Source organism: Amia ocellicauda, chromosome 3 (genome assembly GCF_036373705.1).
Source record: "Amia ocellicauda isolate fAmiCal2 chromosome 3, fAmiCal2.hap1, whole genome shotgun sequence".
NCBI lineage: Eukaryota > Metazoa > Chordata > Actinopteri > Amiiformes > Amiidae > Amia > Amia ocellicauda.
The window spans coordinates 4,971,228-4,988,120 of record NC_089852.1 but is presented as its reverse complement, the minus strand read 5'-3'; the positions used below and the strand labels follow the sequence as shown (position 1 = coordinate 4,988,120).

Below are 16,893 nucleotides of genomic sequence, written 5' to 3'. Positions count from 1 at the left end.
GAGTTTGTCCAGTCTTTTTCTAGCACACCATCACGTTCAATGTCCTGTTCAATAGTCCGACAATAGAGGGATTGACAGTGTTTATGGTGTAGATGATTATCTGTATTGGCTTTGAGACACAATTCTACAGTGGTTACTGGATGGCCTGCCACCACTGAATGTAACATATACACTACATCCTCTGTTGGTTTTGGACATGTTTGATCTCACCCTTAATAACAACCGGCATATGAAGTCTCTCGGAAATAATCCCCAAACTGATTTGTTCTCCTCATTGAAGAAAATCTGTCATGGGATGCTTGCTTTCTTCACGTCATTATTTTTTAATTCAGTGTAACAGGTGAAACGTTTGAACGTTCCCATGGTGTTCACACCTAAGTACTCCTAAGTATTTCAATTTCCTCACATAGCGTACAGGTGTTCCTGATTGATTTCTAGAGGTAAATAAAATAAACTGCGTTAGTGTTAACAAAATAAAGTTTCCATAATTAAATGTACAGACGGTGTCTTAGTCTAAGAACCATACAGTGTCATGTGAGATGGTACGCAGTTTCTTTTATTGTGTTTTAAAGGTAGTAACTATATTATTCTTCTCTTGGCAGGCGACGTGTACTCTCCATATCAAGTGGGATTGATCACATCGGGAATTTACGATGGGAACTCGCTCTCTGTCTTCTCCTGGCTTGGATCATATGTTATTTTTGCATATGGAAAGGGCCCAAATCCACCGGAAAGGTAAGTCATATAAATAGAGCGTTGATCGATGCATTATTATTGTATGTGATGGATAGGAACCGATTTTCAGTTGGGCAATACTAACTCCATTCAGTGAGGTTATGCTGTTAAAATCATGTCGTTAAAGTGTACCGAATTGCAGAAACTTAAAGCTTCCTTAAAAACACACAAACCACCCCTGCACCCCTTCCGTTGTACACAAACATGTCTATAGACATTCATACATGAATCAGTAATACTCCAATCTGGAGATTTTGAACCAGTTTCAAACTTGCATGATGTCATCAGTTCCACCCAACATTCAATCTGATGTTATAAACTTGAAGGTCTGTGTACTAGACCCATTGGTTTCATTGCAGGCTGTGTTCAAATATCACGGCACTCTGACTCTCACCTTTGGAGGAGAAGGATGTTTGTTCATCCTCAATTGTCCATTTCTTCATCAGGATCACAGTTTTTTACTTTAATGAACTATAACTGAAGTTAAGGTGTAGACTCACTTTTGAACAATGGCTGATTAGTTTCAAGTCAGTATCTTTTTGAAGAAGAAAGAAAGGAAGACAAACACTGCCTTCACTTTTTTGTTTTCTCTACATCTCTGACTTGACAGTCGAAGGAAACCATCTTGAACAAAATATACATGAAAAGTAATTAATTCGATGGCTCGGATTAATTAGAAAATGTATATCTTTCAGTCTGACGTTTTTACTATTCTCTGGCTAGCAAATGCTGTACCCTTCATGCAGACAAGAGTTAATTCCCATTTTGTAAATGTTTTGTTAGAACTTCTTGGCAGAAGAAGGAATGAATTAAAAAAGTCATCTATTACAGCCTGTCAGCTATCAAAGAAACATCAGTTGCTGTTTATACTGACTTTCAATGGAGAAGTTAAAGCTGTTGCTCTCCTTCTTCTCTTGTGAGGCACTTGATGGTTTACTGATTAAATCTTATTCCAGTTCACCTAATCCCACTGTTGTACTGCACAGAAGTATGAAAACCTAATGTTTTAACTACAAAGAATACAGTGAGGTACCATTGTTGTCATTCAAAATATTATTTTGTTGAGAGAAATGGTAATTATGTTTACATGTATGAAAGTATCATCTATTGAAAGTATTTAAACCTTTTTTAATATTATTGTATTGTGAGATAGCTCCAACAACAACAAATTGTTAGGCTTTTCTAGCTGTACAGAATGGAGATTTATCAGGAAAAGTCAAACAGAAGCAAATGTCAAAAGAATGACAATTCCAGGAATTAAAAATACAGCCATCATTTGTCCTAAATAACAGTTCTTTAGGGGACATTGACATAGCATTGAGTCACATAAAATGTACGCTTTGATAAAGCCATTTAAAAAAAACTACAAATCAAAACAAAAGAATAAATAAAGGTAAACTCACACAATGGGGAAAATGTTACAGTTGAAATGTTTTACAACCTGTTGAGATGGAAAGACCCTAAAGAGATGCAGTGCATTATCTAAATACTTGAAAAACAAAAAAGTGCTTTGGCCTTCCTCTACCTTTGCCTTTTACCCAGAATCCTCAATGGGCCTGGTCCCGTTGCCAACCACCAAGACTCAGTCACTAGCCTTCCCCTGCTCCATTTTCTATAGCTGCCTTTAAAAAGTCCAACAGACTCAATGAGGCATAAAGAAACTGTAAAGAAAAGGAGAGATGTGTGAAGAAAAATAAATGGGTCCGCATTGTGCAAGTCCAGGAAAAGGAGCTAGGCAGCAATGATTATATCTCCTGAAGTGCTTTTTGTTTCAGCATGAAGTAATAGGGAAGAATGCTCCTTCATGGCAAGGCTTTAACAGCCAGGCTAAGATTGATTTCTGTATTCACAGGAAGAAAGTAGAGCGTTCATGAGAGGCATGCAGAGTTTCTTTTCTCCGGCCTCCTCTGTATGAGGACTTACAGCATCTAGTGAGATTTTTTTTTTTTTTTTTTTACCCCCATACAGATCTGAGGCATTGAAGGCCATTGCTAAGTTGTTTGCTTCGGGCTTTTGTCTACCACTTCGAAGAGGGTTTCTCACATCGTTGTGGCCAGAGTTATGGCAGCAACTAGAACTGTAAATTCTGAGACTTTAAACATTTACCAGAGAGTTTTACAAGCACAGAGTTTTTGGATGCAAAGACTTGCACCGTTAGGACGACGTAGAAAGGGATAGCTTTGCTCAAAAATTAATTGGACTGTGAGTAATACAGCTTTTCGTGCTGGAACTCAGAAGCCATTTATGATCTTTTTATTTATGCAATAACTTTCACATGCTGCCAACATTTATAATATCACATATTATCATAAATATATGATCTCATAAATACTCTGCTTTTAAGAAGTGCTGTAACATAGTTGAAGTTTAGTTAGAAACAAGTGGTTAAAGCCTTATCTGTGCCGGTTTAAATTAACATAACTTGAGTCTCACTTAATTGAGACATGAGTGCTCTGGGCTTCCTTTATTTTACCCTTCTTGTCTTATATTTTGTGAATGAAAAAAAACAATGTTTACACCAATTGTAATGCATGCCAAAGAGGAAGCCACGACTTCCCTTCATGAAATGTCTTTTTAACCTTTCTTCGGTGACCTCCCCATTGTGCACGAGGCAGCGTTCCTAGCAGTATTGAAAAGATTCATTCATCAACCGAAAAAAAGTATTTATCTTGTTCCCTTAACAACTCTGATAGCTTCACATTACTCTCACATCTATTTCTTTAAAAGTGGCATTTAAACGGTGGAAAGAACTGCAGGTCAGACAAGGCTACACAAATCAATGGGTAACTAGAGCAACATAGGAGAAATACGCTTCTGAACCACAACCTGCTACATTTCCCCCTTTGGTCTTGCTATCGATTCCCTAGAAAAAAAAAACACACCCATCTAAGATGTAGTAGGTATTGACTGATCCAGACACGGGGTCTAGTTAAATTTGGACAGACTGTGGTTTGATTCCACTGCATGATGCTTCGTTTCAAGGCCGAGGTGTAGACAAGGTGCTTTGGATTGTAGGTCACTGTGTTGACCATAAACGTTAAAAGAGAACATTTTCATTGTTTGCTCTACTTCTGTTCACTGCTTATGAAGTAAAATGTAAAATAAATACCTCACAGAGAATTAATTTAGTGTCCCTCAGTGGTCTTCACCTAAAATACTATTGTGGTGGTGACCCCTTTGTCATCCAATCCTTCTCTACCAAAATGAGCATTCTCCCAAAACCAAGCTTCCAAGATGGATTCTCACCATTACGTTCTTCATCTTTTAGAAAAACTGTCAAAGGAGCCATAGCCAGCATTTTTAACTGAGGATGTTCCACTCTTCATTTGAAACTAGGTGATTCAGTGATACTTTATGTCAAAATTATATATTTTCAGAGTTTGTTGAACATATGAGGCCGCTGTGTAGATTCCAGTCGACTGACCTGCTTGATTGAGTTAATGTAAGATGTGCACCGTTTCACTGAACTCTACAGTAATGGCAGGTTCTATGTGAGCTTGAGCAAAAATAGAGTAGTACCCGCACACTAAGATATATATAAGGTTTGATTTAAACCTGAGATAAATCTTTCCCACACTGCCAAGAATACTCAATTAAACCTTTTTCATGAAGGGTCTTCAGAGGATAATTTTGTATTCAAGTCCCATCTTGTCCTCAGTTGCTCTTGACAAACAGCCAGGGGGAGAAACCCTAGTGCTGGTTCCAATGGAGTTTTTGTCACAGGACTAAAAAGTGCCATGAAAGATTTAACAGACTTTTAAAGGCGGAACATTATTTGAAACTTCTGGTGGTGCCACACCAAGGATGGAGGTAAACAGGCTCTCCATCCCAGGTTATCCACTTCTGTGAAGTTTTATAAACCTTTCTACTTCAGCTGCCAGGACTGAGTTGGAAGTATTGTGGTTAGCTACCTGAAGCCTTATTCGCCTTATTCGGAGAAATAGTTGTGATTCAGACTTTGAACATCAGGTTGACAAGTCATATTCCAACAGAAGCCTAAGCCTTCTATTTATATCTCGTTCTTCATGTAGCAGGAGACATTGTGTTGAGTGCTTTTTTCCATCAAACCACTGGGTCAAAGCTCTCCTTCCTTGTTCCTCTTGAGCTTTACTTTTTTACTCCACTTTCAATTAGCCATTTCAATAAAGAAGTTGGCCAGTTGGCAGAAAATGTCTTTAACCATTTAAATGTACAAACACAGAGGTTGTGTCTTTTTTCTGTTTCATACACACACATACACATATATATTTGTTCTGATTGTGTTAATTTAACTAAAACAAATGTCTCGTATTGGGTATCGTAATGAACATATAGATTGATAATACTGCAGGGGTGGTGTTTGTATAATTATTTACTGTGTGATCTTATCATGGAAATATAGTGAGTGTGATGATGGGTGATAAATCACGTAATATTCATGGTTGATTGTTTTATATGTAGAAATACAATGGATAACAAGTTAAGTCGTATTTATATTAAATTTGTTTCTAGTAAATCCCCAATGTCTACCACAGTGTGGATCCATACTGAATATTATATGTGTATATAACTTCCAAATAATATAAAATTATGACTATTAAAAAAAATCCTCAGTTTTAAGTGATCATCACTGCCTGATGAATAATATTGTAAGAAATATTGCATTTTCATTAACACATCTTTGTTTACTGCAATGTTTTCAAAGTTATGTTTTCAAGACGGAAATAATTCACAAATGCTGAGAAACCAAGATCAGCTTATTAGCTGTTCAACTCTCAGTATTAGGAAAAATGTAATATTTTTTTTTTGAATGTGAACTTGTAACAAGCATGTGTTCAATAACACGTTTGTCTGTTTGTCCACAGGTGGTGTATGTCACTGCTACATTTCCTTACGTGATGCTCTTGGTGTTACTAATTCGTGGAGTTACTCTACCTGGAGCTTCAGAGGGGATCAAATTCTACTTGTATCCGGATATGTCTCGTCTCTCAGACCCACAGGTAGGAATACTCTGCCATGTCTTTTTGAAGTCCATTAAACCCCTTTTCTTTTGAATCTCAGCCTTGAGGAGCATTGTCTGTTGCTGACAATCCTTTCTAAAGTATGAAACACTGCATAAAAAAGTATTTGTTCTATTTGTTCTAAGTAAAAGCACTGAAACCAATGCAATCTGCTATGGCAGGAGAAAGAGAAATTTGAATGTAGTAACATAAACATAACATAGCATAGTAACTGCAGGATTTCAGTAATGTATGGATCAAAGGTGTGTTCTTTCTCTTGAGTGTATGAAAGAGAGAATAAGAGAAATGTTCAGATTTGATAAGCCATATGGTGGAAGCTGCATGGCATTAGATTAGGAAAATGCACATCAAAACAAATATGCAAATTGTGTTTAAATTGTATCAGGCATGATGTGATATGCATATCATTCTTGAAAGATATGATAGAATGGTCCATTAGGAAATTATACCAAGTGACAACCCACGATTTACAAAATACATAATTTACTCCATACTTAAAACTAAAGGAATAATTCTGTAAGGGAAAACACCATGCAGGAATAAATGTGAAAGTAATGCATCACATTTCAATGACCGCTGCCTCACTGATTATATAGGCACCTTAATGTGAAGATATTGAAAACTTTTAACAGTAGTAAGTAATGTGTTTCTATTGGGGGAAAAATAAATACATGTTCTAGTAAATATTAGCCCCTTAGAGGTGCTCAGATCTGCATGTGGTTTTGAAAGATGTGTGATTGTGGAAATGCAAGATCTGACCCCATCCTTCAGCACTGACTTCACAAGTTGCCAGGCAACAGCTTAGAGAAAGCCGCTGACAGATTTCCAGTCAACCAGCTGCCGTAGCGAGGCTGGCTCTCCTGCCCGCACCTGTGAGGTGGTGCAGCTAGTCCGTTATTGCCCAGAAAGAGACAGGGGCTAGACTGAAACGTATTGAAAAGTATTAATCTCCTCTACTGTTAAAGCAGTGAATGATTTTAATTTAAATTAGTGTTTTATTTACATCTTGTTGCACTTCAGTACATGTTTACTGTTACATGCATGGTCACACTATGGCGAATGGAGAAAATCCAAGTAAATGTCACAATTTAACTATTTAAATATTTGGATTTTTGATATTTGTGTGGGGGGGCTCACAAACATAATTGTGTTTGTGTTCTCTAAATGATAAGAGTAATTGCTTGATTAACATCCACCTCACTGAAGCCATGACTGGAGAACTTACACATGTAATTGACTTTTAAAAGAAAAACATTATTTTTCAGTATTTTGGTGACAACCCTTGTTTGGACACTAGAAGCCCTTCTTTAGTTTGTGAGGTGGCTTTTGTGTGTGTCCTCAGAGTTCAGGCTTTACGAGCTGTGTATGAATGTGATCATGGGATGCAGACATACTTAGATACTGTTTCTTTTTATGATCTTCCTTGTGGAACCTCTGTATGTCTTCTGATTTTTCTTGCAGATTTGCAGATTTACAAATAATTGGTTAATGATGTTTTTAGCCATGCAATTAATACATGAAAACTTCCAGACAATGTATGATGAGTCCAATACCAAGTATCAGTAAAGGGTATTATTATGTATCTACTGGAATAATGGAGAAATGGATAATAAATATTACATTAAAGACAACTCTCAGTAGAAGGAAAGGGAAGAGGAAGGATTACAAACTCATTCCTCCCCCCATTCAGTTAGCAGATTCTTTGAGTCTGAGGAAGCATCTGTTTTTTTCTGAATGTGGTTGGAATAAAGTTAAGTTGGCATATCACTTTAAAATCAGAATTTGTGAAATGTGCCCTGTTCACAACAGAGGCTCCAGTACAGTTGGAACCATTATTAGTTTTCCTCAGTTGTATTCATGTCAAGCTTTCCTATTGTTCTTTGTTTGGTGTTTGATGTTGAAAGATATGCTTTTTACAGTATATTGTAAGGAGCAGGATTTACAGTGTGCTTCAGTATTAGATATTTATCAACTAAACAACTAACGAGCAGCCATGATTTTGTACATCAAATAAATATTCTGGCATTAAAAAGCAATGATTATTCACATGGTGGTTATTTTAGGCTGTAGTCCTTCTCATTGGCAAAGGCACTTACAATAGTCCCCATTGTCATATCAGCACAATTCCTTTATGTTTGTGGGGATTTGATCTGGCTGGAAGTTTAAAACTGGTCACTTGTTCTGGAGCCACTAAATATACATTATATATAGGCTATAGACTTGTTATTTCAATACATAGGATACAAAGTCATAAAATAATTAAAAAAAAAACCTCTGAAATGTAGAAATTCACGATGGAGGGAAGAAATTGTGGGAGTTCAGTGGCATAAAGAGTTCTTTGCAATGTTTGACTTTTTTTCCAGTGTATTTCTTCGAGCAACACTGCTGCTTTGAAACCCACACAAGAGTTGTTAAAACTCAGACACACACACACACACATTCCCACCACGATATGTCTGCTGCAGAAGCTTTTTGCAATTTAGATTTCAAATGTTTAATTGGTTAGGTCATAATTTTTCTGGCCCTCTCCAACATATTGGCCTTTTCAAAATAAAACTTTTGCCAGTCTTTGTCGAGTAGTGAAAGTGCGTTTCTGTGATACATGGGGTAAAAGAACGCACACACAAATTCTGTTTCTTGTTATTCTCTTCCTAAAATTATACACCGTCATTTGTACCACATTTGGCTCATTTGGAGGGAGATTGCATTGCATAAAAGATGTACTCAAATGTTCGAAAGTTACTCTCCTCACTGGGGACTTGAAGGGAGTTCATAACTTCTGAAGGTTCACAAGGCACAGCAGTAAGCATTGCTCACAAAATTATTATTCTTGCCTACCAGCTTTGATGTTTAAAATCAATATCAATACAGCCCACATTTAAAGCGTTTTTGAAGGGTTGTTGTGTTCATGCTACAACGTTCTCTCATCGCTGGATGTACTTGTCTGTTTTAGGATGAGATCTCCTTTAGTCCTGTGACGTTTTCTGACTAGTTATACTAAAGTGTTAAGCTACATTTGATAGGCCCATGACAGTCAATACAAATCTGCTGTGAGCTTCCTGGTACACAACATGAAGCTATTTGAATTTCTGACAGCTTGTATCCAAAAGGTGAATACAGACCTTTCCTTTCTTTATTTTAAGAACCTTTTATAGGAGAGAATGGTAATTGTGTGCTATGAACCCTTTTTCATGCTTCCTGTGATTAGTATTTTCTCTAAGAAGAGGCTAAAACATTGGCCTATTTCCACTAGTGTTCAGTGTATCTTTCTCTCATGAGCTGGATGCTTTTAAATCTGTCAATAAGACCCCCAGCTATGTTTGGGGACATCTCAATCAATTTCTCTTGCCACTTTTACAGATAATTTACTTGGTTTCTCAGATCTTTGTAGAGTGCCTCATGTACGCTTGAATTTCTCAATTACGTGCTTCTTCTAGGAATGCTTAATATGTATTCCGTTAGTTGCTTAAAAATGTAGTATTAGTAGAGTACTGGTCGAGGAAGGCCATGTCATTGTATGAATACATTTGTCTATGCATGATATCGGGTTTTGTAATGAAGATCTGTTAAACATTTTAAAATATAATGTATTATGTTATTTTATTGTTACGTTACTGTATTTGCTTTGTAATTGAACAGCAGATTTTTTTTTCGTGTGTGCCATTACATCGCATTTGTGCTCCTTATTTTGCATAGTTGATGTAGGAAGCTGAATTCCTTTGAGTGTGTGTTATACGCTGGGCTGCCAAGACTAAGATAATAGTAAAATTACTCCACAGAACCAATCTATGTGTTGCGCGATCAGCATGTTTTTTGACAATCTTACCAGAAAGCATTACTCTCTTGCATTAAAAGAATGTTAGTCTTGTTACACATAATTTTCCTCGTGTTAAAACGCATATTAGCATCATCATGGGTACTATGTGTCATAATAAGTTTGATCAAACTTTAACACAACTTTTAATGTTAAAAAAATCCTGATAATATAATTCAATTATCAGTTCCAATTTACTATAGTTAATGAGACTACAGAATAAACGCAAGCTCTAAACAAACATGCATACAAATAGCATTTTATTTTTTAATTAAGTCAGGTTGAGCAAGAATATAAATCATTAACATAGAGATTAATTTACATAGACCAATAGTTAGAAGCAACACTCCATAAAATAAATTGAAAAAATCCTCCCAGCCTTCATGTAACTTGCTCAGTTTGATCCACATGATGGATAGCCATCGAAACTGAGCAAAAATGTTGTTTGAATTCCAAAGGAGTCCGTTTCAATCAAGTCCCCTTGTCCGTGATGAACAAACAACACTAGATTTGCCCTCGGACTCACAACTCTCTTTTCGATTTTGAAGGTTATAGCAAACAAATCCAATTGTGAGGAAAAATTGGATAGTACAATAATGAGGGGGGCAAATAACAGTTAAGGGATTATAGCCTTTGTCGATTTTCACCGAAGGAAGAGGTTTGTAGTGTAACAGATGAGAATTGAGCTGCTGTTTAGTGCTTTTTGTTTTCTCTTGCAAAGACCTTCATGGCCACATTACTTCCACCAAGGCAGAGGACATTAAAGTATTCAAGTCCTTTCCCCAGTGGAGTGTCTTGGCTAAGGAATGAGGGATTAAGAAACACTGAAATAACGTTTTGTCCTCCATTGCCTGTGTTCCCATTTTGTTGGTCCTAAAAGCAGCAGATAATAAAATATGTGCTTTTGTGTAGTATCTGAATGCCCAGTGAATACCACTGTTCCCAATTACTGAAAATTAGGTCAAGTTGTGTCTTAGCTGTTATGTTCTAACATGTTGCTCAACAACTTGGGGGTCTGTTTTGGTTTACGAGGCAGTTGGGGATTCACAATGCAATCCACACTGCTGAAATATCATCCCCTGTGTAATTTCAGGGGTAGATTAATTTGTTCTGTATTTCATTACAAAAAAAACCAATGTCCTTAAGTGTGTGCTGTGTTTTGTTCATTTTCTTTAGAGCAGCAGTTACAATCTACAGTTAAAAAATAAAAATACAAAAGGAACTTTTACTGATTCCTTAAAGACAACTTAAAAAACAACAGTTAAATAAAGTTGTAGTGGATATCACATGCATAATTATTATAGAGTTGACCGTATCGGCCTTTCAGAAGTGTTCTGTCGAGCTCATGTCAGAGGTGCGTTCCCAGAATCCCATGCAGTAAATTATTATTGTTATTATTATTTCTTAGCAGGCTCCCTTATCCAGGGTGACAAATTATGTATGTACTATGTAAAATTGACGTTGTGTCCTGAGTTTTCTTCCTCAGTGTTATAATTTGAACGGAAGCCCCAGACTAATGTGAAAGCAGCTTTGAATGTAATCTACGAGGATGTTCAGGTATACAGTTAGGTCTATAAATATTTGGACAGTGACACAATTGTCATAATTTTGGCTCTGTACGCCACCACAATGGATTAGAAAGGAAACAATCATGTGCTTTAAGTGTAGACTTTCATCTTTAAATTGAGGGCAGTTACATCCAAATTGGCTGAACAGTGTAGGAATTACACCCATTTTTATATGTGGTCCCCCCAGTTTTAGGGGCTCAAAAGTATTTGGACAAACTAGCATAATCATGAATTAAATTGTGAGTTTCAATAATTGGTTGAAAATCCTATGCAGTCAATGACTGCCTGAAGTCTGGAACTCATAGGCATCACCAGATGCTGGGTTTCTTCCCTGGCGATGCTCTGCCAGGCCTGCACTGCAGCTGTCTCCTGCTTTTTATTTGAATGCTGCTCAGTTGGATTCAGGTCAGGTGACTGACTTGGCCATAATAATAATTATTCTGTCATCTACCACAGTTGTTTTCCATGGTCTTCCGGGCCTTTTGGAGTTCCTGGGCTCACCAGTGCATTCTTTCTTTTTAAGAATGTACCAAATAGTTGATTTGGCCACACCTAATGTTTTGCTATCTCTCTGATTGGTTTGATCTCTAAGGCAAAACTGGAGGCAAAACGCTGAAAGAACAAGCAGGAACTAAAGACAGCTGCAGTGCAGGCCTGGCAGAGCATCACCAGGGAAGAAACCCAGCATCTGGTGATGTCTATGGGTTCCAGACTTCAGGCAGTCATTGACTGCAAGGGATTTGTAACCAAGTATTGAAACTCACAATTTAATTCATGATTATGTTAGTTTGTCCAAATACTTTTGAGCCCCACAAATTGGGGGGACCACATATAAAAATGGGTGTAATTCCTACACTGTTCACCTAATTTGGATGTAACTACCCTCAAATTAAAGATGAAAGTCTACATTTAAAGCACACCTTGATTGTTTCCTTTCAAATCCATTGTGGTGGCGTACAGAGCCAAAATGATGACAATTGTGTCACTGTACAAATATTTATGGACCTAACTGTAGATCTTTTGTAGTATAGACTTTTAATATTGTGTTTGTAGATCATGTGATTGCAGAATGTCTGGTGTGTTTATATACTTTGGTTGTGTGCCTCCCTGAAGCGGGATGTTCCTGAACTTGGTGACTTCTCAGATTCACAAACAGAATGACTAAAGAACAGATGGCTTTCACGAGAACTTATTTGAGTCAGCTGTAGATCTGCCAATCTTGTACTCTATCCTGGAATAATTTCAGTAGTTAGACAAGTGTTCAACATTGTGTGTAGCTTTTAAATTCATTATACATTTCAAAGGTGTGAAAATGTTCAGGTCAGTCTGTGATCTGACATTATATAGTTCGAGTTTTAGCATAGGCAGCTCATTACTGGGGAGTACCTGTGCTCTTAATGCAGTAACAGATACCAGAAAATACAGCCAGACTGGTTCTCACTCTGTTTCCCAGGTTTCTGTTTCAAGTGAAAATGTCAATGCTGTTTGTGACTCCTGTGTACATTGCTAATGCAATTCTCTTGTATGAACTTGCATGAAAAATTTTACATTTAAGCTGGTTGAACAGGAGAGAGAAAATGAACTGACTAGTTTTTGGACAGAAAGTCTACAAAATCAATGTTTAATTAGATGTCAGATGGATAATAAATCCCTTGTTTACTCTGAGTCTCCCACAGTGCATCACTCTCCTTCAGACATCAACTCTGTTTTTGGCTTCCTTCCCAAATATCCCACCTAGTCTCCATGGCAAGCCTGCCAAAACCTTGGCCAAAGATTTCCTAAAATGATTCTTTACTACATTCACAAAAAATCTTGATTGATTTTAAATTTGGGGCATTTGGCTCAGTGTCAGCCTTAAAGAAAATTTAATCTAGCAGGGTTTGCTTTTTCCAAAGGTGGGATATTTAAGGCAGTTACAGTGTGTTTTGATTTACTTTGATAAGTAAAAGTCGGGTCTCTGTTACATAAATGACTGCTTAATTGAATTAACGATTTGTTTAATTGGAGCCTTTTAATTGTTTTCAGCTCTTAAACAGTCGGAGGTAGTCAGGTTAAGGATTTAATTAAGTAATTGAAAGCTTAGATGTAATGACAAAATGAAGACCCAGGAGTACTCAATGACCAGGATTAAGAACCATTAATTTATACCCATATGGGAATCAGACCGACTTCACTGACTGTTTCGAGAAGTGCTGCGTCATTCATTTTCGTAGAATATTTGTAAGGGCCAAGATGTTTTTTTTTTTTTTTTTTTTTTTACTAACAAAGCAGATATGCAAAAAAGTCGGATAAAATGTGTATGCTCAGGATTAATTACTGTGTGACATCTAGTTGGAATGAGCTGGGAGGCTCTTTCGTCTCTTACTAAATGTTACCTGTAGTGTAACTGCATTGGGGAACACACATGGGCACACAAAAAAAGAAAAAGACTGAACTAAACCTGTTGCTGTAGCTCAGTCCATACATGACCGAACACATTCAGCTCAAGTTAGGCCACCACCCCGACGGCACAGTCTTCAAATGTAATCCTTCTGAGGTTTGTAGTCGTATGTAAAATTAAAAATAAAAACGCATACATTCACATCCGTGTAGAAAGGTTGTTTATGGAGTGAAGCTAGTCTGTATTTTTAGAAGGTCAAAAGTGTTTCCCTGGCAACCTTCTGAGGCAAGCAACATCCTGTAAATTGTCAATTGTTGCTCAGTAAACAAGATGGGTAACTCAGTGTCTGAAACATTTTAGAGAGAATGTGTTTTTTTTGCTTGTTTTTCACTCTTTCAGTTATGTCACCTATTTTTGTTTGTTCTCGGATCCATTCATTTCTTTTTCTATCTCTTCTTATTATTCCAAGCAGACATCATTCTATGCTTCTTTGTGTCGTCTGCAGTTTCTGTAACATTTTTGCGTTAAGTGACCGGGTTTCACAGCCACATCTGAGCGCTGGTAGTATGCATTGATCAAATAGTTGTCTTTTCATGCAATTAGATTTCCTTCCAGCACCGTGCTGTTTCTTCCAAAATCTCATTATCACTCTTTTGATTTCTTCCATGACATCTCCATCTTGCGCTTATTTGTTGTCCGCAGTAGACATCACTTTTGACTTATTCAGCTATAGATATGTATAAATAGATGCATAGACAGATGCATCACGTATTCTGTTATTTAGAATTGTAAAACCTATGGTTGAATAGACATGGTATCAACATGGTATAATGCCAAATGCATTCCCAGAGTTTGCAGGGTTTACGTCTGGCACTTACAAGAAGTCTTCAGTTTTAGCATTCAAATTTTTAATAAAATATTAAATATGTGCATCATTTTGTAACGTCACAAAATGGGACACCATACGAAGGGTCTGAATACTTTTTTGTAATGTTTGTGTGTATATATATATTTTCAGTGGTAGGTATGTTATAAAACCGTATCATGCTTTTCTTTCACAGAACTTGGCCCATATAGTTTTGAAAATGTATTCAGAATATCTAATATTTTGTTGCAATTACTGTGTCTGCAAGGATCTCTCAATGCATTTGCAGGCAGCTGATAGGAAATTCTGGGCTCTCTTATCCCTCATACATGAAGGAGTGAACACACTTAAGTACATAAGCTGCTGCTTTTCATTTGACATGAAGACTTACACACATCTGCACTGGAAAGGTGGTGAATAAAAGGCTTTGTGTCCCCTATTTGAACCTTATATTATGAGTTAGTCTGAAGGTGTGTCCCTCTCCTGCAATGCTGTCTTTATGCATGTATGTAATTGATGGATTTTAGTGACATACATTTGAAATATGTGTCCCATCTTATGTGACATGTTTTCTTCTTCGTTAAAAGCAATGCAGTGATAGTTATCTTGTTTTACCTTGTGCCCATTTCTGCTAAATTGGACAATTTAATATGTGTGCCACCCGGAAGGGATCATGGACAATAGATCTTAGAATGAGAATTTTAATATCACTTGTTTGGTTAAAAAACGTGTGTTGCTTTTGAAATATAATTTATCTAAGGCACTGACACATTTGCAGTCCAAGTTCTCATTGTTCACAAAGTACTGCTGAAGCTTTTTAACTTTTCCTGTCCAAGAATTTAATAAGCCTATTTCTTCCCCAGCCTTTGAGACTTCACAAGGTCGGGATGCAAGGTGAAATAGCTCCAGGCTAAGACAGAATCTCGTAGCATATCCTCCCACATACAAAAATGAGATATCATGCCAATAACTCAAATCTTGGGATACAGCAATCAAACAAGTATTTTATTTACCTTTTGAAGAAATGCTGTTTGGGCATCATAAATCTACGTTTTTTCTCACATAAATATATGGATAGACTTTTTGATCTAATCAGTTTTCTGGAAGATCCAGTTCTGGGGGCTGTAAAGTTATTCCATGAATACAATTGATAAGTCAAGACGATTTCTATTGTATTTTAAATGGAATTGAATTGCACAGCTGTTTCCCGAAATCAAGGTCACAAACCCCGCTGTGATGATAGCAGCAAGAGTCGATTTGGCGCTGCCCTGAAAGTGTGAAACACTATAATGTTTTGCCGGGGGACATATGAAGATGGACAGGTTGAGAAGGCCCATTTTAAAAAACAAAAATGGAGTGTGAAGTATTCGATCAGTAGCAAATACTCTACCCTATTCTAGATGAGATAAATATTCATTATGTTAATGCATATTGTACCAGCATAAGCATTTTGAAGGGGCAGACTTTAAGAAGTTTCTGTACGCTGATATCATTTCAAAGATGGCAAATATTAATTAGACTATGACGTCATGAGAAATGCAATGATTTTACTTAGCACTGGACACTAGTATAATTTAAATACTGACATATTTTGGAATTTTACAATTTCATTAGTTAGCAACCATTCATCTCTAGAAGAGACTACATTTAAAGCTGTGCTGTTGATACAGTCCTTCATAAAGGTTAAAAAACATTAACTGAAAGATACACTACCAAAGAATCTCATGTCAAAGTGTTTGACTGGGGATTATTTGTTTCAAAACAGCTGATGTGTCTGTTGGTTTCCTACAGGTATGGGTGGACGCAGGAACCCAGATCTTCTTCTCGTACGCCATTTGTCTGGGTTGTCTAACTGCTCTGGGAAGTTACAACACCTACAACAATAATTGCTACAGGTGCTGTGTAATGTTTGAATAGGCCTGTCTTAAAAGGGGAATGAAAATAAAGAATGGCTTAATACTGTGCCCATTTCAGTATAAGTAAGGGGTTTTATAACGTAGTAATATTGCTTTTTGTGAGCCGTATTTATTTATATTTGTCAGAAGCAATATTATTTTTCCAGAATATAACGTTTAAGTTATATTAAAACTGTTCAGTACATTTATTCACTTTGCTCAGATGCACTTTCTGATTGGAATGAACATCATCAAAATATTTATTTCGTTAGTGTATTATGATTGTTATTGCAATATTTTATCTTTACTTTAAATAATGTTTCTGTTACAGGGATTGTATTGTGCTGTGCTGTCTGAACAGTGGGACTAGTTTTGTGGCTGGGTTTGCCATTTTCTCTGTACTGGGATTCATGGCTTATGAACAAAATGTTCCGATAGAAGCGGTGGCAGAATCAGGTAAGCAAGACTTTGGTTACATAACCGTGATGTAATAGTGTGCCCTCCTGTGTCCCATACTAATATTTGTTTTCTCATAACTTATTCACACAGTTAACATTAATAATAAATGTAACACAGACAGTCACACACAGTAGCTGTTTGTTTGTAGTGGCAGGAAGGAAGTATATAGGCAAACGT

The 16,893-nt window shown here is 36.8% G+C and overlaps 1 protein-coding gene across 3 annotated transcripts in view; it reads left to right on the top strand.

Annotated features, from left to right (window-relative positions):
• The window catches only part of slc6a11b (solute carrier family 6 member 11b), a 51,195-nt gene that overhangs the window by 26,137 nt on the left and 8,165 nt on the right, over positions 1 to 16,893 (top strand). For all 3 annotated transcript variants that reach the window (XM_066697833.1, XM_066697832.1, XM_066697834.1), the window contains exons 6-9: positions 603 to 735; positions 5,580 to 5,714; positions 16,154 to 16,257; positions 16,589 to 16,713. In XM_066697833.1, coding sequence (XP_066553930.1) covers positions 603 to 735; positions 5,580 to 5,714; positions 16,154 to 16,257; positions 16,589 to 16,713 — 497 coding nt within the window. The remainder of the gene's footprint in view (positions 1 to 602; positions 736 to 5,579; positions 5,715 to 16,153; positions 16,258 to 16,588; positions 16,714 to 16,893) is intronic.